This window comes from Sturnus vulgaris, chromosome 11 (genome assembly GCF_052056855.1).
Source record: "Sturnus vulgaris isolate bStuVul1 chromosome 11, bStuVul1.hap1, whole genome shotgun sequence".
Taxonomy (NCBI): Eukaryota; Metazoa; Chordata; class Aves; order Passeriformes; family Sturnidae; genus Sturnus; species Sturnus vulgaris.
In genome coordinates, this window is record NC_142253.1 from 18,740,584 (window position 1) to 18,767,997 (window position 27,414).

General features: G+C 49.4%; 4 protein-coding genes across 11 annotated transcripts in view; 2 read left to right on the forward strand and 2 right to left on the reverse strand.

The window, feature by feature from the left end:
* Positions 1-3,075: 3,075 nt before the first annotated feature.
* TSEN2 (tRNA splicing endonuclease subunit 2) lies at positions 3,076-12,356 on the forward strand. 3 transcript variants are annotated; one of them, XM_014869774.2, is made up of 12 exons: positions 3,076-3,127; positions 4,027-4,216; positions 5,016-5,097; positions 5,760-5,796; positions 7,453-7,966; positions 8,064-8,141; positions 8,609-8,659; positions 9,290-9,428; positions 10,431-10,467; positions 11,014-11,125; positions 11,534-11,623; positions 12,057-12,356. In XM_014869774.2, exons 2-12 carry the CDS (start codon positions 4,043-4,045, stop codon positions 12,114-12,116), a joined length of 1,374 nt encoding a protein of 457 aa, XP_014725260.2. In that variant the 5' UTR covers positions 3,076-3,127; positions 4,027-4,042; the 3' UTR covers positions 12,117-12,356. The 3 variants fall into 3 exon arrangements, 1 of the variants encoding a protein (XP_014725260.2); XR_015806124.1 differs by lacking the exon at positions 3,076-3,127 and having other exon boundaries at positions 3,148-4,216; positions 10,431-10,630; XR_015806123.1 differs by lacking the exon at positions 3,076-3,127 and having other exon boundaries at positions 3,219-4,216; positions 11,410-11,623.
* A 332-nt stretch (positions 12,357-12,688) lies between these two features.
* Positions 12,689-16,484, reverse strand: MKRN2OS (MKRN2 opposite strand). Of its 2 annotated transcripts, none has more exons than XM_014869775.2 (4): positions 16,261-16,473; positions 15,588-15,637; positions 14,867-15,029; positions 12,689-13,403 (listed from the first exon to the last, which is right to left on the reverse strand). In XM_014869775.2, the coding sequence occupies exons 1-4, from the start codon at positions 16,455-16,457 to the stop codon at positions 13,157-13,159; spliced, it is 657 nt and encodes a 218-aa protein (XP_014725261.1). In that variant the 5' UTR covers positions 16,458-16,473; the 3' UTR covers positions 12,689-13,156. The 2 variants fall into 2 exon arrangements, 1 of the variants encoding a protein (XP_014725261.1); XR_015806125.1 differs by having other exon boundaries at positions 13,354-13,450; positions 13,518-15,029; positions 16,261-16,484.
* Positions 16,485-16,497: 13 nt separating this feature from the next.
* MKRN2 (makorin ring finger protein 2) lies at positions 16,498-22,500 on the forward strand. The gene is made up of 8 exons (XM_014869777.2): positions 16,498-16,617; positions 17,128-17,256; positions 17,849-17,997; positions 18,670-18,983; positions 19,724-19,938; positions 20,844-20,954; positions 21,420-21,564; positions 22,033-22,500. Exons 1-8 carry the CDS (start codon positions 16,592-16,594, stop codon positions 22,174-22,176), a joined length of 1,233 nt encoding a protein of 410 aa, XP_014725263.1. The 5' UTR covers positions 16,498-16,591; the 3' UTR covers positions 22,177-22,500.
* A 2,777-nt stretch (positions 22,501-25,277) lies between these two features.
* Positions 25,278-27,414, reverse strand: part of RAF1 (Raf-1 proto-oncogene, serine/threonine kinase) — a 37,531-nt gene continuing 35,394 nt past the window's right edge. For all 5 annotated transcript variants that reach the window (XM_088171698.1, XM_088171697.1, XM_088171696.1 and 2 more), the window contains 2 exons: positions 27,236-27,370; positions 25,278-26,324 (listed from right to left, as the gene is read on the reverse strand). In XM_088171698.1, coding sequence (XP_088027824.1) covers positions 26,184-26,324; positions 27,236-27,370 — 276 coding nt within the window. In that variant the 3' untranslated portion in view covers positions 25,278-26,183. The remainder of the gene's footprint in view (positions 26,325-27,235; positions 27,371-27,414) is intronic.

The following is a 27,414-nucleotide window of genomic DNA, read 5'->3' on the forward strand; positions in this document are numbered from 1 at the left end:
GTGGGATGAGATGGGATGGGATAACGGGATGGGGTGGGATGAGATGGGATGGGATAACGGGATGGGATGCTCAGCCTCTCCCTGCAGGGCAGCAGGAGCTCGCGTTCCCTGCCACATTGCAGGCACAGCAGGAGCACTCCAGGAAGGGAAAATAAATCCCTAAAACTCCCGGGAAAGGGTCTCCAGTGCTCTTAGTGCAGCCCTGTGTCTGGAAGCAGAATTAGCTTTATTTGTGCTGTTCCTGAAAGATGTTTGTTTAACCTGCTCTGAAAAGTCCCAGTGACAATCCCAGCCTCAGTACAATCCTCACTCACAGGTACAATATTATTTTGCAATATATTTTATTCCTCACGTGCTCCAGCAGTCCTGCAGGACAATGCAGCTCTGTCTTGTGCATTTTACCATTTCTAAACTGGGTTCTTTCAGCCTTGTCCCTCTCTCTCCCCATGGCTCCTGACAGCAGTGAGACATTTCCGCCTCCCTGGGCTCCGCTGTGACCTTGAGGGCTGCAGTTCTCAGCCTGTGATTGCGGCAATGCCTGCTCGTCTGCTGCCTCATCATAAAAAGGGACGTTTGTGAGAGTGTCTGTACAATTATTGATAGAAGAAATTGATAGATAAAAGAAACGTGGCATGATTCATCCAAAGCCTGTCCTTCAGACAGCAAGTTCTGTCTGCAGCATGATTTGGGCTTATCAGGAGCAGGAGCAGATATCTGGTTGGAGAAACAGGAGTGTGACTGAGTTAACTGAGGGGCTGGCTGTGGGTTCCCTCCAAGGCTGCACACTGATAATGAAATGTGAGTGGCCTGTAGCTCCTCGTGTTTTGTCTGCTTCTCCCTGCAGTGAACATCTCATAGTAAATGTGTCTGCACAAAGAGAAAATACAGATACAGCTAGCAGAGATAAACCCCACTTTCATTCAAGTGAGACTTCATTTGACCAATTTAGATGGAATTTTGAATCAGAGTGACATCTTTGATGCTGGGTCACTTTCATTTTGTTGCCTGGAATATTTTAATTTGGGTATTTTAATGGCAGAGCTCTGAGAATGAACCTGAAGTTATCAGAGCAGCTCTGTATTTGGTGGCAGGAATACATCAGGCCCCTCTGAGGTTGGGTTTCAACACTTCTTATGTGAATCAAAATTGAAACAAATTAAAATTCCTGAGCTGGTGTATCAAGTGAAGGTCTGTAGGCAATAACTGCAAGAACACAAGCTGAGTATTCTCATGTTTTGTGCAATAAATTCTGTCTGGCCTTGTAACCACAATTGCCTGCCCTTTGGCTCACCATAAAAATAGGAATGAGAGATAAAATACCTCCTAAGAAGGACATATTATTACAACTTTTCATCGGGGAAATCACTCATCTCTGCTGGGAATCAGAATTCTGTGCTGAGAGTCTGTCCCTGGAGCCAAATTGTCTTTATCCTCTTTGTGTGACAGTGGCACCTCCCAGGGTTACCTCAAAACAGGAGCAGGTGTGTCGTGGGTGGAGGTGTGGCTGTGGGTTTGGTGAGCAAGGCTAAAGCTGTAGAAAAAGGGATGCTGGGTTCTAAATTGTGAAAATGCTTTGTATTTTATTCAGGTGCATTTATTTTATTGTCGCACAGCATGCCCTGCTGAGGAGCTGGCTCTGAGCTGCAGGATCAGCCTCGCCTGGTGGGACAGCGGTGTCTGGTCAGGGTGGCCACTGAGCCACGGGCTTTGTTCCAGAGCCAAATGAGTGGAACATTGTCCCTGCGTCCCCCACACCGCTAATAAATCATCTCCCCGTGTGTCTCCTGCTCCTGCTCGTGGAGTGGGGACATCACCGCATCCCGGCGGGGACAGCCCTGCATCCCGGCAGGGACATCCCTGCATCCCGGAGGGGACATCACCGCATCCCAGCGGGGACATCCCGGCGGGGACATCACCGAGCGGAGCCGGGAGCACATTCCCTGCCTTTCCCCGCCGGGAGCATCCCTTGGCCGGGGCCGGTAGACGGGGTCGGGACACCGTGTCCCCACCTCTGCCAGGGCGGGACGGGGCCCACACGGCGGGGATGGAGCGGGACCGATGAGTGAGGATGGAACGGGACCGATGGGCGGGGATGGAGCGGGACCGATGAGTGAGGATGGAACGGGACCGATGGGCGGGGATGGAACAGGACCGGGGATGGAGCGGGACCGATGGGCGGTGATAGAACGGGACTGATGGGCGGGGATGGAGCGGGACCGAAACCTCCCCTGGAACAGGAATGGCGCGGGACTGCGGTGAAGCAGGACCAGAACCCCCTGGGAGGGACCGGATTTCCCTCTGGGCTAGGACGAAGCGGGACCGAACCACCATCAAGGATGGAGCGGGATCGGGAATGGAGCGGGGCGGGAATGGAGCGGGATCGGGGATGGAGCGGGATCGGGGATGGGGCGGGACCGGGGATGGAGAGGGGCGGGGATGGAGCGGGATCGGGGATGGAGCGGGATCGGGAATGGAGCGGGGCGGGAATGGAGCGGGGCGGGAATGGAGCGGGATCGGGGATGGAGCGGGGCGGGGATGGAGCGGGATCGGGGATGGAGCGCGATCGGGGATGGAGCGCGATCGGGGATGGAGCGGGATCGGGAATGGAGCGGGGCGGGAATGGAGCGGGATCGGGGATGGAGCGGGATCGGGGATGGAGCGGGATCGGGGATGGGGCGGGACCGGGGATGGAGCGGGATCGGGGATGGAGCGGGGCGGGAATGGAGCGGATCGGGGATGGAGCGGGGCGGGGATGGAGCGGGGCGGGGATGGAGCGGGGCGGGAATGGAGCGGGATCGGGGATGGAGCGGGGCGGGGATGGAGCGGGATCGGGGATGGAGCGGGATCGGGGATGGAGCGGGGCGGGAATGGAGCGGATCGGGGATGGAGCGGGGCGGGGATGGAGCGGGGCGGGGATGGAGCGGGGCGGGGATGGAGCGGGGCGGGGATGGAGCGGGATCGGGGATGGAGCGGGGCGGGAATGGAGCGGGGCGGGGATGGAGCGGGATCGGGGATGGGGAGAGGCGGGGCTGAGGGCGGGGCCAAGGCGCTTTGGGGGCGGGGCCGCTCTCTCGCGGGCTCAGTGCGCAGGCGCGGTGGCGGCGCGGCGGTGACGGTGACAGTGACGGTGCGTGGCGCGCGCGGGCGGCGGGAACGGCCCGGCTCGGTCTGGCCGAGCCCACCGGGACACACCGGGACCGGACACTGCCCCTCAAACCCACAGGGACACCCTGGGACCAGGCACTGCCCACCGGGACACACCGGGACCGGACCGGGTCTCGCAGCAGAGCCTGGCTATCCCTGAGGAGATCCCGGTGCAGCCCTGAAAGGATCCCGGTGCTGCCCTGAGGGGATCCCGGTGCAGCCCTGAGGGGATCCCGGTGCAGCCCTGAAAGGATCCCGGTGCTGCCCTGAGGGGATCCCGGTGCAGCCCTGAGGGGATCCCGGTGCTGCCCTGAGGGGATCCTGGTGCAGCCCTGAGGGGATCTCAGTGTAAGGCAGGGAATGCTGCCAGGCACGGCCGTTCCAGGATGTGTTCCGTGGGTGCCAGGCACAGAAATCTGGGAATATCCCGGAGTATCCGAGCCGGGAGGGACCCACGGGAGCTCCCAGGCAGCCCCGGGCCTGCCCACACGGCCCAGCAATCCCAGCCTGCTCTGAGAGCGCTGTCCGAGCGCTCCTGCAGCTCACGCTGCTCAGAACTGGTTCATATTTACGCACTTGGATGGTTCCTGCTTTTGTGCTCATTCCTCTGTTTTATTCCTGTGTTTTACTCCTTTATTACTGGAGTTTTCTTTATAAACCCCAGGCTGTGGAGCATCCCTGGATGCCCCAGAGCCAGATCAGAGATCTCCAGCACACGCCAGCCTGTGTTTGTTTGTTTGGTTTAAGAGTTGCAGAATTAAACCTGTGTCACCCTGCAGGATCCACGGAGAATTTGCTATTGTAGAAGGGGGTCTTGCTGAAACACAGAAAATGGGTGCACCTTAATTCCAGGGTGTTAAATCTTTTCTTTCCACTTTTTAGGAGGACAGATTAAGAAATGGCAGAAGCAGTTTTTCACCCCCCAAGAAGGAAAAGAAGAGTTTTTGAGTCATATGAGGCTCCCTTTCCCGTGGATGTGGGGGGGAAGGATTTCAGACTGTGCCAGGCTGAGATCATTAACAACAATGTGATTGTGAGGAACCCCGAGGATATTGAACAGCTCTACAACAAGGTGCTGCACCCTGTTTGCACGATATTTGTTGTGTTTTAAATGCAGGTAAAACATAATGCTGGTTCAAATCTGCTGCCTTTATGCATTCCTGCCCCTCCAGTCTCCTGTGATTCTCCATATTTCCCTTCTCTCCTGAAATCAGTACAAAAAACTATATTCTGTATCAAATGTGAAAAGTCTTTCTTATCCAAGCAAATGAATTTTGGAATGAAGTGACATTGTGAGCTAAGGAACAGCTGGAAAACCTTCATGTTTATGTCTCCTTTCAACATTTCATGCAACATTTCAAAGCATTTTCTTGTTTTTAGAGCTCAGGGAGTTGAAATATTAATGTTCTATAAATGCTTGTATTATTTTTTTCATTTCAGAGTGATTTATTTCTGTGTAAAACGAGCTAAGTTTTTTGTGTTAAGAGTCAAGTTTTTGTGTTAAGTTAACAAGTTAAGTGTTAAGTTATTTGTGTCTGAGTACCATTTCAGGAGCATTCCAATGCAGTGGTATCTCTTTGATTTCAGGTGTTATTTTCAGACATTTGCTGGGAGATGTTGGCTGACAAATATTTAGAATTCAGGAAGAAGACCAAACACTCTCCAGGCTAAATGGGATTTAAACACTTGGTTAAATCAGGTGTTTAATACTGAACCAGTCACCAGCAGCTAAACAAGCTTAGGCAGAGCTGAAATGCTACAGGAGTTCAGCTCTTTGTTCCAGCTGATCTCACCATTCCACATTTTATAACTGGGAAAGAAGTAAATTGCTGTGCCATGAGATAATTTGGGGTTTTTCCTGTCCTTTGCAGGGCTATTTTGGAAAAGGGATCCTGTCCAGGAGCAGGCCAGTGTTCAGCATTTCAGATCCTCTGCTGGTGGCCAAGTGGAGAGGTAAATGGGGGCTCTGTACCTCAGCACTGCCCTGGTAGCTCCTCTCACCTTTCCTCACTCACTGAAGGTGTATCTTTATATTTTTATAAATGACCTGCAGAAGGACAATCTGCTGGATTGGATCAGGTGAAGGTTGTGTTTCTCTCCCCTTCTCTCGTGCCTAGGAAAAATCCAACAATATGAAATCCATGTGGATAATCCCTAGTGCATTCTCCCAGACCTTCACTGACTTGTTGCTGGGAAGACTGAAGTAAAGGGATCATCCTGGGGCTTTTTTCCCCCCTTATTTTCCTGGGGTTTAATCTGCAGATTTTGGTGTCTCTGAAATGATGAAGGAAGTATTGATGAAGTTTTCAGTCTGCTCTTGGCTGTTTATATAAAATTTCATTTTTTACTCATCTCTCCCATGACAGTGAAGTCCTAGTGGCCATGACTGGGCTTTATCCTGTCCCTCCATAATTATCTGGAGAAAATTCTCTATGCAGGCTGCTACATTTGTACCTTTCCTGGTTCTGCTGTGTCCCTGCTTGAAAAGTGGGACCAAAATGGCTTTGAGGACTCAAAATGGGGACAATTCCAAGGCTGCAAATCACCCCAGTGATCAAAATCACACAAAACCATCTTTATATTGATGAAACAATGTCTGATTTTTCTCTACACAGGTATTAACACAAACATGCCCATAATTACATCACAAAAGTAAGTTAATTTGCCTTTTTCGTGTTTTTTTTAGGAAACAGATTATTCTGGTTTCTATTTCTAATACTGGGTTTCAGGTTATTGGCTGTACAAATAATGAGGGTGACTTGCTTCTATTTCTTCTCATTTATAATATATATTATATAGATATCTTATTTATTATATATATTTCATTTAAAAATCACTTTAGAAGAAGTAGAAACTGGGTAGGGGATGATACTCAGGGTGGTTTTTCATGTAAGCTTGTAGGTGTTGATTGCTGAATAGAAACCAAGGCTGAGTGCATGCATAGAATGGGTAATTAATTAATAACAATTACATAATAAACATTCTTCAGGTGAGGAAAATAAGTTTCTGGGGCAGGCTTTTTAAAATATCTCTCCATTTCCATATGGGATTTTTATGGTGTAGCTGAAGCAGCTCTTGACCTTTTACAAGACATTGATATTTCACTTTTTTAAAAGTATCATTGCTAAGTATAATTACAATTTTAAGTTAACCTTGATAGTTTATACACTTAGCAAAACAGAGTACATGGACCACATTTTTTTTTGTGCTTAAACAGTTTATAAACTATTAAGCATGTGCAAGTGAGTTACTCAGTTGGTTTTAATCTTATGATAATTTTAAAAATCCACTTAAATTTGAAAAATATGCTCCTGCAGCCCTCAATTCTAGGTAAGAATAACAGTAACCATATTATTGCTAATGCTACTGCAGTTACTACTGCTTGCAGATGCTGAGCATCAATAAAAGTGTGATTTTATTGGTGCACAAAATGCTCTGCCTCACTAGAGATCTGCAAGTGCAAATTAAATGGTAATTAAATAATAGGACAGAGAGGAGTGTCTTTGTATAACAAAGAGTACAGCACTGAATTATCCAGCTTTATCAGGGGCCTGCAGAGGGACTTGTATTTGTGTTGACACATGGAATTTGCATTTAATTGTCTTTGTTACCTGGGCTGAAATTGCTGCCTGAGGATTTTGTTCAGGGAAATAAAAAATGCTGTACAATATTTGCACTTTCACAAAGTGAAGTCATGTTTCAACTGGGTATTGATGTTACTTTCCAAGGGAAGGAACTGAAAAGGCACTGAAAACTCTGTCATAATTGAAAAATATTAGAAATAGTAGCTGAGAGTTGTCAGTATCTCAGTGATGGGATTGTTGTCATTTCTCAGGGATATAACTGAGGGCTTTGGTTTCTGCTGGAGATTTTTCCTCTGGTGTTTCTGCTGTGCCATTGCTGTTTCCTTGGCTGTGTAAAAGCTGAAATGAGAGGGCTCTTGTTCCATGTTTTAATCCTGCAATTCCAGCGTGGTTTTGTGAGGAATTCAGGCTTAAGGCTTTCATGGGAGAAGGGACTTTGTGCCTGCTGAGGTTCCTGCTCCTTGAACCTGCACAGCAGCTTGGGCAGGGTTCAGCAATGCTGTTTGCTGCCTGAGAAATCGAAAAGGCCAAACAAAGGCACAGGAGGCTGCAGAGTCCTGATGTTCATGAGACTCCCTAAAAAGCTGGAGCCCCGTTGCATCGATCACGTTTGTGCCCAGCAGCTGCTGGGGGATGTTTGTGAACTGTACCAAACCTTCTGGGGTTTCAAAGTGTTAATTAAAGGATGGAATCCCTGGAATCGCTCATTTCTTGTGTTCCCCAGGTACCAGCGCCGTGTGCAGTGGGCTAAAAGTGTCCTGCAGGAGCAGGGCCTCGACGACTGCTCCATCACCAAAATCCTGCAGAATTACACCAAACCCCTGGGGCTGCCCTTCTCCAGAGAGGATGGGGCTGAACAAACTGGGGACAGCTGCACCAGAGGGGACCCAAAGCCAGGAAATGCAGAACTGAGCAGGAAATCTGCCCAAAGCCCTGAGGGTCAGAACGGGGGCTCTGAGGAGGGAGGAGATGCAGCCGTGGGTCCTGGCAGTGGCTCCAGGGAGCAGGAACAGGGGGATCCCGGGCAGCAGGAACAGGGGGATCCCAGGGAAATGGCTGAAGGCTCCTCCCACAGAGACCCTCCTGTGCTCTCTGGCTGTGAGATGAAGCAGAGCCCTGAGCAGAGGGCTTGGGAGGGGATGGATTCAAGGGAATGTGCTCCAGAGTATGTGCTGGTGCAAGAGGAGGAAGAAGGAAGCTCCTGTCCTGAAGATGATTCCACTCATGCACAAGAGAATGTAAGAAAAATATCCTAGCCTTTTAGAAAAAGCTACTTTCAGAATTCAGTATTCTTTCCACTTCAACGTTTTAATAGTAGTCACTTTTTCCTTGTAGCCTGTCAAGAAGGAAGTATTAGTATGCAGAAAAAACCCTTTTAGGATTTTTGAGTACTTACAACTCAGCTTGGAAGAGGTAGGTGTGAAGCACAGTGCAAGTTAATTTGCTTTTCATCTGAAAAAGTAAACTTTAATCTGTTACAGTGTCACTTAAAGCATGTTTCTAAAATACCGGGTCCTACTGTATCTCCTAAGTACCTGGATTGTCTTAGTCATTAAATTTAGCTTTAATAAGCTGTGATAATTACATGAGATGGTTAAAAAGTAGGGTCCAATCCTATTTGCTTTAGGTGAGTAATTCCACTGACACAGAGACCAGTGACAGGACTTAAATATAGAAATATCAGGAGTAAAACATTTATATGAGTCCTGATTGAGTTCTGCTGCTTCTAAATATACTTCTGTATTAGTTTGAACACCGTGCCTTCAGCAGGGATGACATTGTAGAAAATTAATTAATGAAGCCTTTATTCTTGCCAGGCTTTGTGTGTAAACTGCAGGAGGAATGTAGCTATCAGTTAAACTGACTGTTTGTTTTTTCAGGCTTTTTTCTTGGTGTATGCTCTGGGATGTTTAAGTATTTATTACGGTGAGGTAAGAGATTAATTTTGGATTATTGGGGATGCTTTTTCTCTGGATATGGTTTGGTCTGAATCTTTACCTGTATGGCAGTGATTTGTGCTGTTAATTCTGGAGGAGGAAATACCAAACAGAGGAATTGGGAAGATTTTCTTACAAGTAATGGTATTTCTGTTTAGGAAATACAGGTCTGAAAGCTTTAAGCATTGTCTGTCTGCAGAGAAAGGATTTTTGTTGTAACTTAGGCAAGAAATGTAGTAGAAATAATATGGTGAATAATCACACCTGAGATGGCAAAATTCCTTGGAGTTTTAAACATTAATTCTAGCATGTAATACATCTATTAATTCTATTCATGTAATGCCATAATGGTTCAAACCTGTGCTTTTAGTTTAAGATTTGTCAGCCTTTCCTTTAACTGGGGTGTTATGGGGCTGACTGAGAACTGCCTAAAAAGCCCACTCAGTGGAGCACCAGGTTTCTGTCTTGAATGGAGGGGTTCTGTGTTTTAGTGTCTGTGGTTGGTGCTCTGTGCAGCAGCCTGTGCCGTTTGGTATTTTGGCTGGTGTGACATTTGATATTTGGCTGTGCAGCAGAGCATGGCTGGTTTCTATCAGTGCACTGACCTTGCTGTGTGGTTTGCAGGAGCCCCTGAGCATTGTGAAGCTGTGGGAAGTGTTCAGTGAGGTGAAGCCTGATTTCAAAACCACCTACATGGCCTACCACTACTTCAGGGGCAAGGGCTGGGTACCCAAGGTGGGGCTGAAGTATGGCACAGATCTCTGTGAGTACCTCCCCAAAAATGGGATCATTTCCTGCTCACCTCTCCTCCAGGCAAGGCAGAGCTCCAGGCCCAGAGAGGAATTCAGTGAGGAGCTGCAGGACTGGAGCAGCCTTTGCTGCTTGGAGTTGGCAAAGGGTATTTGGGGTTAGCAGTGATGTTGGGATGTGAGTGGAAAGGAACATCCCATATCCAGTAGGTGAAGAGACAGCTTGGAAGGTCTGGTGTGTTTCATGAGGTTCATAATTCCGACAGGATTGCACTGAAATTCACTTCCCAACTTTCTCTGTCCCCTTCTAAACACATCTCCTGCAGTGTCTCTAGAGTAACAGGTTTGAATCCTGTTCAATTCACATTCAAGTTCATGCACCTCATTCATCCCATCTGAGAGGAGCTGGACTTCTGCTGAACTTACTGCTTAGACTGGTTCTTTGTGTGGGGCTTTTGGGGGAGATAGAGAGTGGACTTGGCTTTTTTCATTATTAGTTGGGGGTTTAATATTACAGAAGTAATTAGTGGTGTCCTTGGTAAGGAATTCAAGAGCTCCATTTAGCTCATGTCAACATAAGCAGTGCAGTAATGCCTGTTATTACAGAAGAATGTGCATTAAGTGAGGTATTTTTGGCTGTGTGCTACCCAGCAGCTGTTTTAATGCTGCTGAAGTGGTGACACAGTCTGGGGGTTGTGCTGAGCAAGTCCTTTAGGTCAGTGTGTAGCTCTGGCTGAATTCATCATCCCTGCCAAAAAATTCCACCCTCACCTCTTTCCTACAATAATTGCGAATTCCTCTGCTTCTTCTCCCTTACCTTTGACCTGCCCTGAGCCCCCCTGCTGCTCTTGCCTCTCTCCACTTGCTGGGACAACCTCATTCTGAGCAGAATTCAGAAGAGTTGAAGCTTTGTCTTGTGTAATTAAAATTTACCAAACATTTGACAATATTGCTGGGCCCTGGTATTAAACTCCTGGAAACCCTGATCTAACTGAGATGTTTCTCTGTCATTTCAGTGCTGTATCGAAAAGGGCCCCCCTTCTACCATGCCAGGTTTGACACTCGTGTTTCTGGCTCATTCCTTTGCCAGCTGGGAATGTGAAAATCCTTTCAGCAGAAGAGCTAAATGGCACCATCTCTTTGATTTTAAAGAACAGGCATTAAAAATTACAAGTTGCAGTGGATTTAGTACTCATATGATGGTGCACTCAGGAAAGTAATTGGATTTTTTAATACTGACTTAGAAAAAATGTGGTCTGGGTAATTTCTGTAATTTGGGAGAACTTTCAAGGGATGATAATTGTCTTTATTTGTTGTCTAGTCAGGTTGTACTCCTAGATTATTAATTTATTATAAATGTCAGCTTGGCATTAACAAAGAGCAAACAGCAGAAGGGTGGGGAGGGAAGGTGCCATTGGGCACATCCACAACTTCAGTATTTCTCCTCTTTTCCTTATAGAAAAAAGACTCAATTTCACAGCTTGCAACCTGCAAGCTGGCAGATTGTTTAATGGCAGTTTTTAGCCTCTAGTTCTTGAGTTGTCTTCAGAAAATGGCAATTCCCTTTCTGTGACTTGTCCTGCCTGCTGTGTTTTCCAGTTACTCTGTCATTGCTGAGCTGGTGGATGATAATTTTGAAGGTCCCCTTCGCAGACCCCTCAGCTGGATGTCCCTTTCTGGGCTGAACAGAACAACTGCAAATGCTTCTAAGGTACAAGTTCTGGGGTAAAAACAGCTTTGGAATGATAAAGTTTGGCTCCAAAGGGCAGGACTTGGAGTGAGGCTGGGGAGAGAATCTTCCTGCTGAACAATATGTTGAGCTGCCAGTAGGGAGAAACGTTTCCTTTGTTAATATCCAGATGAATCCTGGAAGAATTATTATTAAATAATAATTTTTAAAGTTCTGCCACATGTAGGAATGTTAACAGTTGTGTGAGGAAGCACAAGAAGACCCAAGGGACACTTGTTTCCTGATTGCCACTTCTGTTTTTAAAGCCCTTTCCATCTCCCAGGATTTTCTTTTGAGCAGTGGGACTGAAATTTCCCTGAGATTTTCTGTGTGAGCTTCATGGTGCTTCCACAATGCACTGAAATTCCTGTGTTTCCTGGCTGCCCCCAGGAGCTCATGCTGTGCTATTTGATCAGACCTTCTGACATGACTGCAGAGGAGATGTCAACCCCAGAGTGCATGAAGAGAATCAAAGTTCAGGTGAGTGGTTCCTGCTTTTTTGCAGCTCCTTGGGAGAACTGTGCCTTGTTCTTTGGCTTGATTGGGGTTTTGCACACATGCCTGCAATCAAATTTAATTCCTTCATGCCCCAAGTCATGAAAAGTGCATTGCAGGATCTCTATAGACTTAAAATCTTCTAATCTAAATGTGAATGTTGCTGATGCTGTGCATGTAAGTATTTGCATGGGCAAATAGAGATTTCTAAAAAAATTGGAGATGGCAGGGCTAAGGTAAGTTCAGAAATAAAAGGGGCAAAGTGTGTGAGAGTTCAGCTCACTTCAGGAACAGTCATCTAGTAAAATATCTCAGTGGTCACATAATACACACCAATGTTACAGACCTAGTCCCCATCCCTCACTGATTTCCTGTAGCTTTGGGGTGTTTTCCATAAGAATTGTTGGGTTTATTTCAGGAGCTGATCGTGACTCGTTGGGTTTCCTCCCGTGAGCGCAGTGAGCAGGATGAGTTTTAACTGACTGCACAAGAAAAACCTCAGTTTTTAAAAACCACTTCTTGCTTTGTACCTGATCCTGTGATGAATTGTTGCCTCAGAACATTTTCTACCAACATACTCATTTGGTGAGTGTATATAAATGCTGTTTAAAATGAGGTATACCATGTTTACTGAAGAAAATGTAACTGAACAAATGAAAGGGAAAAAATTAAAGCTGTGTCCCAACTCAAAATATAAAATAAAAGAGAAAAAGATGCATGTTTGAGTGGTGGCCACACTGCACTCATTAGGAATGGTATTTCTGATACTGTGGCAGCACAAACCTGACTTCACAGTGTTGGTGAATTGAGATTTGGATTTGAGAAGAGGTTGGGTTGTTGTAGTTGGGACCCTGGAACTTATTTTTACAGTCACAGCTCAGAATTGAAGAACTCTTCCCAGAATTTAAATTTATTCTGGGGTCTGGGCACCTTTCCCCATCTAGGTGAGATGTGTTTCTTCCATTAGGATTTGCAGCTTTACATTCAAGAATCTGAATTCCACCTTTGCTTCTTTCCTTTACCATGCAGTTTAAAATGGAACAAGCAATCTTGATGGGCAAAGAGTCTGGATTTATTTATTGGTATATTTATTAATAATTAAAGGAAAGGAAATGAACAGACAGGGATTTGGGATTTCAGCAGCACACAAGCAGTGTTCCCTTTTCTTCACTCAGTAAACAAATGTGACAGGAAAAGGCCATTTTGGTTTGCTACAGCTGAAGTTCCCACAGTCCATTTGTAAAGCCCTGAATTCCACAGCAGTTCTGATTTCTGGGGTGAAGTGTCTTTGCAGAACAGAGCACACAGGGAATGCTAAATCAGAAAACGTTTTTGCACAGGAACAGTTCCCATGGCAATTGTAGGCCGTGTGTACATTGTGTGTGTGTTACTTCACTGGAATGCACAATCTCAGTATCCTCATCCCTCCCAGAGGTGCAGGGTGAAGTTAATGGTGTTTTTACCTACATTAAACCCTAAACCCTGAGCTGTGGAGCCTCAAACCTTCCTTTCCCACTGCTACTCCAGTAAGCTCTGGTTTGCTGCCACGCTGTCCTGCTCCTGCTCAGCCAAGGGCACGATGTAGACATCTGTGTGAGCCAGCTGCTGGTGCAGGGTGAGGTACCTGGAGGCCTCCCTGGTGTGGGGCAGCAGGAAGCTCTCGGTGAACTGGGCCTTGCTCAGGGGCTCCCGGCCCCGGCCCTGCCGCATGCGGTTCACAAAGGCCAGGGCGAAGGTGAAGCAGTTGTGCTGCTGCTCCTCGTACCTGGGGAGACAAACACCTCAGCAGGGCACTCCTAGTGCCCCAAACACCTCCTGAGTAGGGCACCCCCCTGCCCCAAACACCTCCTGAGCAAGGCACCCCTACTGCCCCAAACACCTCCTGAGCAGGGCACCCCCCTGCCCCAAACACCTCCTGAGCAGGGCACCCCTACTGCCCCAAACACCTCCAGCAGGGCACTCCCACTCAGCACCACTCTTGGGGAATGTTTACTCAAGGAAGCCTCTCTTGGAACTTTCCCTGGGTCCTAGTGGTTCAATATATTCATCACAAGTGCTGCTTCCCAGCCTGAACTCTCAGCATAAAATGAGAGGGCTGAAAGATTTGACAAAAATGAGTTCTTATTTTCTTATTTGGCTTTTACCTTGTTAACCTTTGCTCTTCCAGCTATTGTTACCAGCTCTTTCCTGCAGCCCCAGAGTTAATTGTGTGCCACCACGGGTGTGTGGGAGTTCATTTAAAATCCTTCTATCAGTCATGTTCTCTACTACCCTTCAGTAAGTGAAAAGCTATCAAGAAAACCAGAATTAGGCTTGGCCTGAACCCAAAGGAGTTACAGGATTAGTTTGGTGCAGTTCCTGTGCACTGGAAAAATAAGCAGAGGATTTAATGAAGAGTTGTTTTAAGTTCAGTGGTCACTGGTGTGTTTGTGGAAAAAGGTCACTGTGTCAGGAGGTGGCCCATGGAAACCAGGGAAAGGCCTGGAGAAGGGATGCACACATCTCTGACCTTCTGCCAGTGATTTTTTTACATCAAGGCAGTTTTAATATTACCTGGAACTGTAAAAGCGACACAAATTCTGTTGGCTTTATCAGCTCTATAAACATCTAAAAATTCTGTTCTAAATCAAATTTTCCATCTCATTTAGGGGGGTAATATTTGATCTCTGAAATTTTGTAGTTGGCACATAGAGAATTGCTAAAAAATGCTTTAGATTTAATGGCTTTTTTTCTTTTATATTATGGTTATATTCATCCAGTGACACCCAGACTCTCTTACAGCTGCTCTCACTGAGGGACAATCCCAGGACTTTTCCTGGAGAGCTGCTCTGTCACCACAAGAGCTGGAAATCAGTCTGGTTTCCATTTCTCACCACTGATATCAAAAACAACAGCTGGGCAAGAATCCTGCTCAGCCTTTAAATGCAAATACACCTCAAACTGCTGAAACCTAGAAAAATAGTTGTGGAATTGTGCCTGGACTTTCATACTCAGCAGCATGCAGGTAATGTTTCATTGAATTGAAGCTTTAATGCAAAATTCCCTAAAGCCACTTCTTGCTTTAGAGCCTTTACCTTCCAGCAGCTGGGTTTTACTTAAAATTCAGAACATTCTGTCCAGCCAGGCCAGGCTGAGAGTGATCCAGGCTGGGCAGCCAGGAACGTGTGTCCCCAAGGACACCAGGCTCTGAATGAGCCCCAACCCTCATCCCAAACACCCCCTACACACCTGTGAGGGAGCCAGGCCTCTTCCAAGGAGAATTCCTCCAGGAGCTTGTCCCAGTGCTGCAGGAGCTCCCACATGTCCGGCTGCACCAGGGGGATGCTGATGCACTGCTCCCAGCCACTGCCAGCCCTGTGCACACCCTCCTGGTCGTAGTTGTACACCACGCCTGCAAACACAGCAGTGGGCTGCTGGGGAACACACACTGAGCCCTTGTGGGGCTTTTTTCTGATTCAGCTTCCCATCAGCCCAGTAGGAAATGCAGGGCTGGCTTCCAGAAAAAAACCCGGTCTCGTTTTCACAGCGTGCTTGGAAAAAAAGTTTGGCTCTTTTAATAATCAGAGCAACTTAAGGACAATCAGGCTTCATTTTTAACCTGGCTTTGATTAAATAGACATCTGAAATTATGTTTTGCAGGGTAGGCCTACTCTAGGCAGAACCCAATAGGATTTTTAATGTGGCTTTTAAAAATGTTTTTAGAATTAGCAAAAACCATGTTAAACTCAATTAAACTGTAATTCCTTTAAAGCAAGCCTAGCGTTTCATTCCAAGGGTGGAAGGCACCTGTTTATTCCACTCAATGCCTGTTTAATCCACTCAGGGCAATGGATTTGCTCTGGAGCTCTGCTGCAAGGTGAGACCATTCCCAATGACCCCATCCCGGGATAACCCCAGCTGGAATTCCCAGGGCAGTTGGGGTGGCTCGAGAGGACACGGGGCTGGTTACCCTGGGAATTGGTGATGCCCACGTGGAGGTCGCTGTGCCCGTCGTAGCCGCTGGAAGAGGAGCAGAGGGGCTGCTGAGGGACGCGAGTGTCCCCGTCCAGCCCGGCACAGGCAGAGCCCCCGGACACCGCAGAAGGGTGACTGCATTCCCAGAGCGGCTGTGAGCCCTGTCCTGTCCTTCCCCCTTCCCATTCCCTGTCCTTCCTTCTTGTCTTCCCATTTCCTTCCCTTTTCCCCTTCCCCTGTCCTTCCCTCTATCTTGTCTTCCCATTTCATTTCCTTCCCCTTTCTCTTTCCGCTTCACTTTACCTGCCCTCTCCTTCCCCATTCCATTTCCTCTCCCATTCATTCCCCTCTCCTGCCCTTTTCCCTCCTAATTCCCTCTCACTGCCCGCCCCCTTCCCTTTCCCCTCCCATTCCCCATTCCCGCCATTTCCATTCCCTATTTCCTTCCCCTTTCCCCTCCCCATTCCCTATACTCTCCGCTTTCCTCTGCCCTTTCCATTCCCTATCCCTCCCCTTTCCCCTCCCCTTTCCCTTCCCTATTCCCTCCCCTTTCCTCTCCTATTTCCATTCCTTATTTCCCTTCCCTTTCCCCTCCCCCTTCCCTCCTCTTTCTCCTCCCATTTCCCCTCTCGCCCTCCCCCGCTCCCGCAGCGCCCCCTGGCGGTTACTCCAGGAAGGTGCCGCTGCTGGGCCTGATGAGGAAGGCGCGGGGCTGCCCGTGGCCGTGCCGGAAGGGGCTGCGCAGGCGCACAGGCGCGGCGGCCAGCCCGGCGCAGCGCAGGTCCCCGCCGCACGCGGGGCAGCGCGGCGGCACGCGCCGGCAGTACAGCAGAGCGCGGCAGTGGCGCACGCGCAGCAGCGCCATGGCCCCGGCGCGCCGGCAAAAACCGGCCGGCCGGAAACGCGCCCGCGGGGCGGGGCCGCGGCCACGCCCCCCGCGCCGCGGAACCTCCGTGCGCTGCGCGAGGAGCCGGCCGGGCCCGGCAGTGCGGCGGCACGATGAGCACGAAGCAGGTGACGTGCAGGTGAGCGCGGCCCGGCCGGGCCCGGAGCTCTCTCAGCCCTCACACACCCCCAGCCCTGCCCCGCGCCCTCACAGCCCCCTGGCGCCGCTCCCACTCCCCCACGCTCCGTCCGGGGCCGGCCCGCGCCGAGCCGCAGGTCGTGGATGCCCCCAGAGCCACCCTTGTCCCCTTCCCTGCGCTGCCCCAGCCCCGCGCTCTCCCCCGGGGTCCCGGCCGGGAAACAAGCGAGGTCAGCCTGGAAAGGCTCCTCCAAGGCTGCTTATGGAAGTTTTGTTCACTGAAAGGGTGCTCGGATGGATAATGGCCGGGGCTGCCCGGGGACGTTCGGAGTCCCCATCCCTGGAGGTGACCATGGAGTGCTCTGTCCTGGGGGCAGCGTGGGCATCGGGCACAGCTTGGGCTCGATGGGGCTGGGAGGGCTTTTCCAGCCTCGGGGATTCGGATTTGTGAAAACAAAACAAACCGTTCCTGCTGCTGGCAGTGCCGGCTCTGACCCGCTCCTCTCCACAGGTACTACTTGCAGGGCGTGTGTCGGGAGGGAAGCAAGTGCCTGTTCTCCCATGATTTGGCCACCAGCAAATCCTCCACCATCTGCAAGTACTACCAGAAGGGGCAATGTGCCTACGGCTCCCGCTGCAGGTAAGCCCCGCTCCCTGGGCACTGGGAGGGCTCCTCTCCTGTCAGCTTCAACCCAGGGCAGGCACAGAGCGAGCAGAGAGCACCCGGGGAATGAAATCACTCTTTGAATGCGAGTTTTGCCAGAGCCAAAAGCAGCTTTCTCCTCCAGTAGTGGAGTTTTGCTGTGGCTCAGTTTCAGGGGTTAGTTTGCTCTGTCGAAATTGAGTTTTGGGTTTCACGTGTGTTTTCCATCCAGTTCTTGCAGTCAGAGCTGCAGGTGCTCATGGAAAGGCCATGGAGAGGCTGAGCAGTTCCACAGCTTTCCCTGCAGTCTCCAGGGTTAAACTCCCAGAGGAATGCACTAGGGGATACCGGGCATGGATCCATTAGGGATGTGCCAAAGAGCAGCCCCTGGATCCCTTCTGGAGGAATTCTCTGCTGGCTGAGGAGCCTGGAGTTCACCTCAGAGTTCCCTGCCTTGCCTGCTGGAGCGTCTCCCGCGTTTTACTGGGGTGTCTCCACGGTCCCGCCGGATGTTTGGGATCCTCTCCTTGCCCAGAGCAGCTGTCGGGTTGGGTGTCTCGGTGCCCTGATCCCGGTTTTCCTGCCGCAGGTATGACCACGTGAGGCTCCCGGCGGCGGGCGGAGCCGCGGCCCCGCCGCCCCCCGCGGCCCCGGGCAGCCCCCGGGCGCCTCCCGAGCACGGCCCCGCCGCCCCGCGCAGCAGGAGGGAGAAGAGGACGCTGGTGCTCCGGGACAGAAGTGAGTGGGAGGCTGCTCTGCTCTCCCCGGGGCTGCGGGGAGGGAGGGAGGTGGTGTCTCCTGTGATTGTCCGAGTTTCAAGGCCAGCCAGAACTCCATCTTGGAGCCTCCTTCCTGCCTGTCATCCTTTTCCATGGCTCTGTGAAGTGTCTGCTTCCATTCTGCTGCCTGAGGGATGAGAGGGAAGTGTTTTGTCCACCCTGACAGGAGGATGGAGTGGGGGAATGTCAGTCTCTGTTCCCAGACAGCAACAGGACAAGAGGAACTAACTTCAAGCCTGGGGAGCTTTGGGGTGGACATCAGGAAGAGGTTTTTTCATGAAAAGGATGGTCAGGCACTGGAATGGAGTCCTTATCCCTGGAGGTTTACCAAGGGCTGGATGTGGCACTCAATGCTCTGGGCTGGGTGACAAAGGGGGGGTTCATCAAACTCGATGATCCTGAAGGTCTTTTCCAGCCTTAATGATTCTGTGATTTTTTTAGTCTATTTGTGACCAGAAAGCACCTGAATAAACACTACAGTTGAACTCTTCAGTAGGCAGCTTGGGAAAATCCCTGTGATTCATGAGCACAAAGGGCTCAGAGATGAGATTCCATTGGGAAGAAAAATTGGAATTTGGAGAGAAAGGATCTGGTGGGGGTTGAGTGCAGTGCCCTGTGCTTGTCCCTCCAGATCTGTGCGGCTCCAGCGAGGAGAAGCAGCGGCCCAGCGCCCCCAGTGCCTCCGGGGCCGTGGTGTGCTGCAGTGACCCTGGGGACAGCGAGGAGGCCAAGCCCCACTCGTACCTGGAGGCCATCTGCAGCGGGCTGGAGGAGCCAGCGGCTGGTGGCTGCCCCGGGGCCGCAGAGCAGCTGTGTCCCTACGCTGCTGCAGGCACCTGCCACTTCGGGGAGCGCTGCCTCTACCTGCACGGGCAGCTCTGCGAGATCTGCGGCCTCCAGGTGCTGCACCCCTTCGACCAGGAGCAGAGGAAGGCCCACGAGATGGTAAAGGGGGCTGGGAGAGCTGCTCTGCTCAGGGCATGGCTGGGGCTGGCTGCTCTGAAGATGGGCTTTGCAGAAGAGCTCCTTGCAAAGAGCTGCTGTTGTACTGCTTGTCTAGAAAATGGTGCTAAGAGTGGTCAGCTCAAGCCTCTGGAGCTGAATTGGCAGTGATGCTGCAGGTAGCAGCTTGTGGTTTTTCCCATTTCATCATCATCAGAGACTGGCCTGCAGCCTTCTCCCACAACAGGAGAATGCCTTTGGGAGGTCTCTGACTGAGTCACCAGCTCACCTTGCAGTGCTGTGGGAGTTGTGGATTGTCACTGCTGGGATGAGAAGTGCTTTAGGAAAGCCTGAAATAAGACACTAATTCCTTAACTGGGTAAAAGCTATCATCTGGTGAATGAACGTGGCCTTAATTATCACAGGAACACCTTGAGTGTGGCACCTATTCAGTGAGATGTTTTTTGGGATGTTTGAAGCATCAAATAATTCAATCCCTGTTCTCTGACAGAGATGCAGAAAGGGGTGAATGAAGCACCCTGGCATCTTTATTTCTGACAGCTGAGAGAACACTGAAGGCTGAAATACGTGATTGAATTTAACGTTCTTTAAATTAAACTCTGACAGTGACAGGTAGGAGTGATGCCCTCAGTGAGTGTTGCACAATTTCCCTGCAGTAGATCCTTCCCAGAGGGAATTTGTTTTGACAGGCTGGCACTCACGGTGACTCTCTCCCCTGACAGATGTGCATGGCAACGTTTGAGCACGACATGGAGAGGGCCTTTGCCATCCAGGCCAGCCAGGACAAGGTGTGCAGCATCTGCATGGAGGTGGTGTATGAGAAGCCCTCAGCCTCAGAGAGGAGGTTTGGGATCCTGTCCAACTGCACCCACACGTACTGCCTGTCCTGCATCCGCCAGTGGAGGTGTGCCAAGCAGTTTGAGAACCAAATCATCAAGTGAGTGCTGGGGCCTGACAGGGGCTGCACCTGCTCACAGGGGAGCCTGCAGCTGCAGATGGGACAGAGCTCAGCAAAGCCTGCTCCAGGTGCTGGCCAGGCCCAGGACTTGGCTGAGAGAGCTGCCTGCACAAGCAGCAGGATGCACTGGGTGTCCTTTGGTGCCAGTTCCTTTAATTCCGTGGCCCTGCATGGGAGGTTTGGCCAGTGGCAGCTCAGCCCTCTCTGATTGTGTAGTCAGAGGGCAGAGCAGACTCTGGAACAACTGGCACCTTGCACAGGTCTGCCCCTTGCATTGACCTGTGTGCAAAACCAAGAACCCCATTTTTTCCTATGTATGTTCTTAATTACAGCATTTTTCCCTAAATTACAGGTTGCTCCAGGTAAATGTCCCACAAACCACACTTCTATCTGTCAAAAGCAAATTCCTTTATCTTCTAGCTCTACAAAAAATGTGTTCCAAGCATATTCCCCCTCAGATGAGAGAATTTAAAACATCCAATTAGGGAAGTTTCCTTCTTTGAAAATCTCTCAAGTTACAAACATGCTGAAGGTGGGAAATAACTTTAAGTCCAAATTTCATTGACGTGACCATCAGCTCCTGGCATTTCAAAAGGCTCAGACACCTTAATTTTTGTTTTTGGCTTCCTGCTGCACTCACAGAACAGTTTGTTTCTGTACATTGAAGAAATCCCTGCTGCTTTTGCTCAAGTCCAGAAACAAACACAAGCCTTGGGTGCCCTGAATTGGGTTATTCCAACTGGAACTCCCAACAAATGCACACAAAGTGCTGTGCCAATATGGGAGGAGGTGACAAAGATCCCCTTTCCCTGGGGAGGATCCTCACTGCCTGTGGCAGATTTGTGGAGGTACCAGAGCATCTCTGTTTTGCCTTGTTCCTGCAGGTCCTGCCCCGAGTGCCGGGTGATCTCCGAGTTTGTCATCCCCAGCGTGTACTGGGTGGAAGAGCAGGAGAAGAAGAATGAGCTGATTGAAGCATTTAAGCAGGGAGTGGGGTAAGTTCAGCAACCACCCACATTCCTCACGTTGTTCTTTAGCTGCTCTAAGACTCAGTCAACTGCTGAGCCTTTATTTTTAAACTTAATATAATTACAGACCACTCTGCAGAGAGCTCCTCCTCTCTGGTCACACTTCTGCTTCACTCTGTGGCTGGGTAATGGTATTTCAGAAATTCAGCCTCCCTGTGCTCAGAAATGTTGAAGCTATTTCAGCTCACTTGCCAAAACTGTTTTCGTGTGGCTTCTGTGGATCCCTCAGCCATAATTGCCTGGAAGGCTGTTGGTGACTGAGGATAACAGACAGGGAAGGAAAATGGAACAGTTCCACTGCTCTCAGCTCGGGAATGGGAGGCCAGAGCTCTGGCTGTGTTACCAGAGCATCACTGAGGCTGTGGGGACTGAACTGCATCTCCTTCCCCTCCAGTCTGAAGGCAATAACCCTTTCTCTTCTAATTAACTCAGGAAAAAGCCCTGCAAGTACTTCGAGCAAGGGAAAGGAACGTGTCCCTTTGGAGGGAAGTGTCTGTACCTCCACGCTTACCCCGACGGGACCCGAGCTGAGCCTGAGAAGCCCAGGAAGCAGCTCAGCTCCGAGGGCACTGTGCGGGTAAGGAGTCCCTGCTGTCACCCACAGCTCCTGGCAGGGGCCCCTGTGCTGCTGGGAATGCTTCCTGCCACGCAGGACAAGTGCAGAAAGCACCTCCCTGTTCCTTGGACAAAGGTTTGTCCTTGGAGACAGGTGCCTCGCATTTAACTGCAAAATGTCATTGCTTTGTTTTTTCAACCAGTCCAAACCTTTCCGCCCTTAAAGCTTTCACCCACAGAACTCAAAGCTGCTCTCCTGTGCTGGCACTAAGGGCAGCTGGAAGGTGCAAAACCTCAGGAAGTGGTGGTGGCTCTGCCCCAGCTGTGTCCCCTCACTGTCCGTTGTGGGACACGAGAGCCTGGCTGTCACCCTGAGCTCAAACCCAGCTTTGGGATCTCAGCTCGTGGCTGGTTTTTAGCGAGGAGATGCCTGCCCAGGCCAGCGCTGTGTTGCCTGGCTGGTGCTCAGGCAGCTTTTTCTCTGTTGCAGTTCTTCAACTCGGTGCGCCTGTGGGACTTTATCGAGGACAGGGAGAGCAGGAGCGCTCCCGGCGCCGACAGCGAGGTCACAGAGCTGGGGGAGCTGTTCATGCACCTGTCCGGGGCTGAGGAGGAGCCTGCTGCTGCCCCCTGAGGACACACGGCCCCTCGGAGCCCGGCAGGGCAGCTATTCATTAGCCATGCTTTCACTCTCTCCAGCACAGGTAGAACAAAACGTGCCCTGGTGGTTACTTGTGCAGTCCTGGTAAAGTTTTCAGATAGTTTTTATATGGCAACAACAAAAAAAAGACTAAAATATATTTAAAAAAAATAAGTTGGCTGCATGGAAAAAAAATCCCTTAATCCCAGGAGGGTTTTCTCCCTCTCTGGCCTAACATATGCTGTCTTGTGAGCTGAGTGGTAGTGTAAATGCAGGTCCAGTGAAAGCTTAAGCTGGTAAAAACTGTTGCTAAATAGAGTTTGGGTGCTTTTGGGTTTTTTTCTCCACTAAATCAGCTAAATGTATAACTACAAAACCCATTGGGAATAATGGTCAGTGTAGGGTTTTCTCCTTAAGAAGGAGTTGTTACATTATACCTCAAATAGTACCTGGAGGTCAGAGGAGAGTGTGGTGGCTTCTCTGGGTGTGTGGGGACAGGGCTGGGCAGGGCCTGGCTCTCCAGGTGCTGCCAGTCGAGTTCCCAGCTCTGTTTTACACTAATTCAAGTGCTCAGAGTCAGCAGGGACTGCTGCTGGAAAGCAAAAGCAGCTGCACTGAGTGCTGAAGTCACTGCACAAACTGGAGCTTGGGAGCTGCAGCAGCAGTGAGGTGCTCTCACTCATCCAGGAGTGGCTCTGCCCCTTTTCCCCAGCACTCCTGAAGGCTCAGGAGGCCTGAGGGATTAATGCACATCTCTGCTGAGTTAACAGGATTGTTACTGAATTCTGGCTTTGTTAAAAATGTGATTTCTCTTGGTGTGGCAAAGGCAGTTTGAGTGTGAAATCTGTTACCAGAAGTTAATTCTGCCAAGTCATTGGTATTAACTTGGCAGTTAAACCAAGAACTCAGTGTGCACTCGAGTGGCTGCTGAGGAACAGCAGGGACACACCTGAGCATGAGCTGTCCCTGACTCAGGTCCTTGTAAATCACTTGGGGCTGCAGTGACACTGAGCAGTGTTTGTAAATACAAATCCACAGGTGGGGTTTATTTTAGAACAGTTTGGTTGCAATGGAAGGCAGGTGTGGAACTGGTTTGGTTATTATCTATAGCACTATAAAAGCATAAAAATAATACTTAAAAATGTGTCAGAAGGAAAGAAAGGCCGAGAGCAGAAAGGTTTGTAATCACCACCCATGGAGCAGTGATGGTCACAGTCTTGATCCACCAGGGGTGGAAAATTATGAAGCAAAATGTGTTCAGAGAGACCTGGGCAGGAAGCAAAGCTGCAACCAGGGCCATCGCTGGGTGGTGACACCAGGATCTGGGTCCCTGCCGCGAGGGAACAGCAGGAGCCTTCATCTGGGATTCAAATCTGGGATTCAAACATCTTCACCTGCAACTCCAGGATTATCCATTCAGCTGCTGTTGGCATTTCTGGGGCAGGAGCCCCTCCCCTCTGTCCCTGCCAGCTGTGCCCTCTGTTCTGAGCTGCAAATTCAGCTTTCCCATCATTACTCCCCCGTAAGTTAGTTCTTAGCAGGGCTCACTGCAGTCAGGTCTGGCCTTGGCCGTGTCTGGAACAAGCAACAATTCCCAGTTTCTTGGGAAAACAAAAGTCTTAAGTCCCATCAGTGCAATTGGTCAGCACTGATTGCAAAGGAGAAGGTAAATTGTCCCTACACGGGATGTCACACACTGACATGAATGTTCCAAGGACACCCAAACAGCCCAGAATACTTCCCCAGCCCTCACCCTCCCACTGAAGCTCATTCCCATCTGCTCCTGCACATATATTTTTTTCTTTCCAGAAAATAATATTGTCAGAAATACACACACATACAAAAAAAAAAAATCAGTGGAGAGGATGTTCTTTACCTTAGACAAGACATTGCTGATTTACTTTGCCCCAAGAAGCCATGAGGAGTAGTCTGAGTAGTTGAAATTTAAAAGCTTGTTTTTCGAAGCTACCCAGGAACTTAAAGTATCTGAGTTTCTAAGTTCTTCACTCAGCACCTTTCATTTAATTGGACATCAAGTGCTGGTTAAAATAAACCTAGTTATCAAAAATACTTACTTTTTTCAAGACACACATGATTTGGTTAAAAGTCAGTTAAAATTAATGGTTTCTTCTGGGAAATCAGAGTTCAATCAAAAACAGCTTACCTCTTCTGGGGTTTATTTCTTCCATGTTTTAAGCTTATTTTAATGAATTGAAAATTAGAGATAAATGATGTTTAGAGAGAGTTGCAGTCCAAATACCAATATTATTATTAAAAACCATGCAGAACTATATGGAGCAGTCTCCTTCAAGTCTCAGTTTACCCTTTAGGAAGCAAAGCTTAGGGGCATTATCAGTGGTCAGCCAGGGATTAATATTCCACCCTTGTTGTGTTAGAGAATATTCTGAGGACAAACTGGAGGTGATTTCTGGGTCTGGCTCTCCCTTCCACAGGAGCTTTGTGGGGTTTTGCTGCTGCAGGAGCAGCTGCAGTGGCTGGTTGGGCTTTCCAGGGAGAGCTGGACACAGGGACTGCCACAATTCCCAGCCAAGGCAGCAGATGGGGTGGAGATGGAGATGTCAGAAGGCACAGCCAGCCCCTGTCCCCACTCCCTGATCCCCCAGGACCTGTGCACCCACAGAAAGGCAAAATCCCAAATTGGGCTTCCAGGCCTGCCCTAAAAACCACATTTCACCAACTGCTATTTGAGAAAAAACAAACAAACAAACAAACAAACATTTTTTAGCTTCATCCACCTATTCCTGTCCTCCATGGAGTTCAGCCAATACAAAAACCTCACTTGCACCTCAATAAAGAAAAAAGCAGAAGTGGTGCAGGGAAGGAGCCTGAGAGCACATCAGGGTGTCCAAAGCAGCTGCTGCTGGAAGATCATTTACAGTACAGAAAAACTGTCTTGTCATGTGACTGGAAATGTAGAGGTGCTTTTATCAAGTGTGTTTTTACTTGCACTGCTATTATTTATCAGTTACTTTTAAAAAATTATTCAGAATGTCATTCCTTGAGTTTTCCAAATGCAATGTCCCACTCACAACTGTGGATGACTACATTAAAATGATGACATTGAATCTTAAACCTAAAATTTAATTTATTTTATTAAAATAAGATAATCAGAGGAACCTTGGCTTACAATAAATGCATTTTCTCAGGAGCAATAAAAACAAAATTAAAACCCAAATCAACAAGAAAAACTGTATATGCTCAGTTTCCTCTTGCTAGTGCATCTCTGGGACGACAGCTTCAGCTGGGATGCAGCCTGTGCAGGAGGTGGGGACATCCCTCAGCCTCTTCCAGCCCCCAGCCCAGCATTCCTCCCTCAGCCCCGCCTGGGCTGCACCAACAGCTCCATAGTACCAAAGGCAGCTGGGAGGTTTCTCAAGATGATCAAAGCAGGGCTGGCTCACCTCCTTCTCTGAGCAGGACAATTCACAACAGATTCCATCCTTTTGCAAGAGTTTTTCTTCTATGTGCAAAACTATTGCAAAAAACTATTTTGTGTTGAATTAGCATTTGAACTTATTTCATTGGCTTGGTGAAGCTCTTAGGCAGGAGCTGATTTCCAGAGTTATTTCCTCTTCCCACTCCAGGCACAACTCCCCAGGGTGAGGTGGCACTTGGCACGGGGCAGTCAGAGCACCAGAACATCACCTGTCCTCAGAGCCACCTCACTGAGCACAGAGCAAAAACCCAGCCAGAGCCACTGCCAAAGAAACGGCCATCGCTTCTGGGAAGGGGAAAATAAGGCTCAAGTGCATCTATTAAAAAAATAGTAATAGATCTCTTGATTTGTAGTCTGTTACCTCTCCCAGAACAAGAGGTGGCAGCAAAGGCAATGAGGAGCCGTGTCCCTGCAGGCTGAGAACTGCACGGGCCCGCAGCAGCTTCTCTGTACAGGTGGGACACGCAGGAGCCCGGCACCCAGGCGTGGCAAGCACAGCTGGTGCTGCTGCAGCCAGGAGAGGGCCGGGAGCAGAGAGAAGAGCTCAGAACACGGGCAGCCTGGTGGAGGTCAGCGTGCACGAGTTGATGTCCTCGGTGTGGGCGGCGCGGTGCAGGGACGGCTCCGAGGCGCTGCGGTTGATTTTGGGTAGAGAGTGCTGCAACAGCTCGATGGACGACAGGATCTGCGGGGAGAGAGCAGCTTAGAGAGCCTTGGGGGACCCTCTGGGGACAGCAGCTCCCTCTGTTTCGACTTAAACATTCATTCACTCCCTCCTTCAATTCTTATCCAATTCAATTACGGCTCTAAGTTCGATTTTAATGCTCCGTGGCACACTGAAAACACAGTTGGAGGAATCCAACTCTGCCCACCACTGTCAGTGCTGTGAGAGCCTCAGGGAGTTTCAGAGGCTGGGAGGGTGATTTTCATCAATTCACAGACAAGAGGATCAATTAACGAGCATCTACCATCCTCCAGTCCAGTAACAGGGAAGGAACTGCATCTTGTGCCTGACATTTAGAAAGAACTTTCTAAACAATGCCTGATTGCAACAGCAAAAGTTATTTTTCCAGAATTGCTAACATTAATTACTCATATTTAATGAGTATAAGAAAGTACCTTCCCCATCCTCAAAGTGACAGGAAAATGTAAATCATCCCTTGTAAAAATACCAAAAATTGCCACATGAGTTTCCATCCCCCAGTGGATTTTGTGTGCTTGTTTAAGAGTCATGGGGAAGGAAAGGAGGAGTGGCCTCTCACTTCCCCCAACCCTACTCTAAAATAAAATGGATATCCAGAGACAGGTTTCCCGCCTATGGTGGGAGGGTGGGGTTTGGCTCCTCTCTCCAGGCAGGTGTTGACAGCGTGCTCTGCTGTGAGCCCAGCACAGCCTCGGGCTGCACACGCTGCAGGTTGTGTCAAACTCCGAGTCCAACAAACCCCAGCCTGCCAGAAGAGCTGCGTGATGAATAAAGACAGAAACAGCACACAGGCTGCACTTCCTGTTAACCAAGATTTCCATCAGAGCAGACTCCTGTGTGAGCTGCTGGCTCTCTGTAAAACCCTCAGGCTGCTGTGCAGGACACCCCCTCACCTGTGGGAACAGAGGTCGTTCTTCCCGAACTTTCTTCAAACAATCTGCTACGAGCCTCTTCATGGCTTTGGGGCAGTTCTTGTACAGCTTGCTGAGGTCTGGGGAAGCATAGCCCCGGCCAACCATGAAAATGATCTGCAAAACAACAGCACGAGAGCAGCTCACACAGGGGCCCCGCT

Excerpts from the sequence above, each read along its gene's own strand:
- MKRN2 (XM_014869777.2), top strand. The coding sequence starts at position 16,592 with ATGAGCACGAAGCAGGTGACGTGCAG. Across the intron at positions 19,939-20,843 it reads TTTGAGAACCAAATCATCAA|GTCCTGCCCCGAGTGCCGGG; the intron begins GTGAGTGCTGGG and ends TTGTTCCTGCAG. Across the intron at positions 20,955-21,419 it reads GCATTTAAGCAGGGAGTGGG|GAAAAAGCCCTGCAAGTACT; the intron begins GTAAGTTCAGCA and ends TAATTAACTCAG.
- TSEN2 (XM_014869774.2), top strand. The coding sequence starts at position 4,043 with ATGGCAGAAGCAGTTTTTCACCCCCCAAGAAGGAAAAGAAGAGTTTTT. Across the intron at positions 9,429-10,430 it reads GAAGTATGGCACAGATCTCT|TGCTGTATCGAAAAGGGCCC; the intron begins GTGAGTACCTCC and ends CTGTCATTTCAG. Across the intron at positions 10,468-11,013 it reads CCCCCCTTCTACCATGCCAG|TTACTCTGTCATTGCTGAGC; the intron begins GTTTGACACTCG and ends TGTGTTTTCCAG.
- MKRN2OS (XM_014869775.2), bottom strand. The coding sequence starts at position 16,457 with ATGGCGCTGCTGCGCGTGCGCCACTGCCGCGCTCTGCTGTACTGCCGG. Across the intron at positions 15,030-15,587 it reads GGGCATCACCAATTCCCAGG|GCGTGGTGTACAACTACGAC; the intron begins GTAACCAGCCCC and ends CTGTGTTTGCAG. Across the intron at positions 13,404-14,866 it reads GAGGCCTGGCTCCCTCACAG|GTACGAGGAGCAGCAGCACA; the intron begins GTGTGTAGGGGG and ends TTGTCTCCCCAG.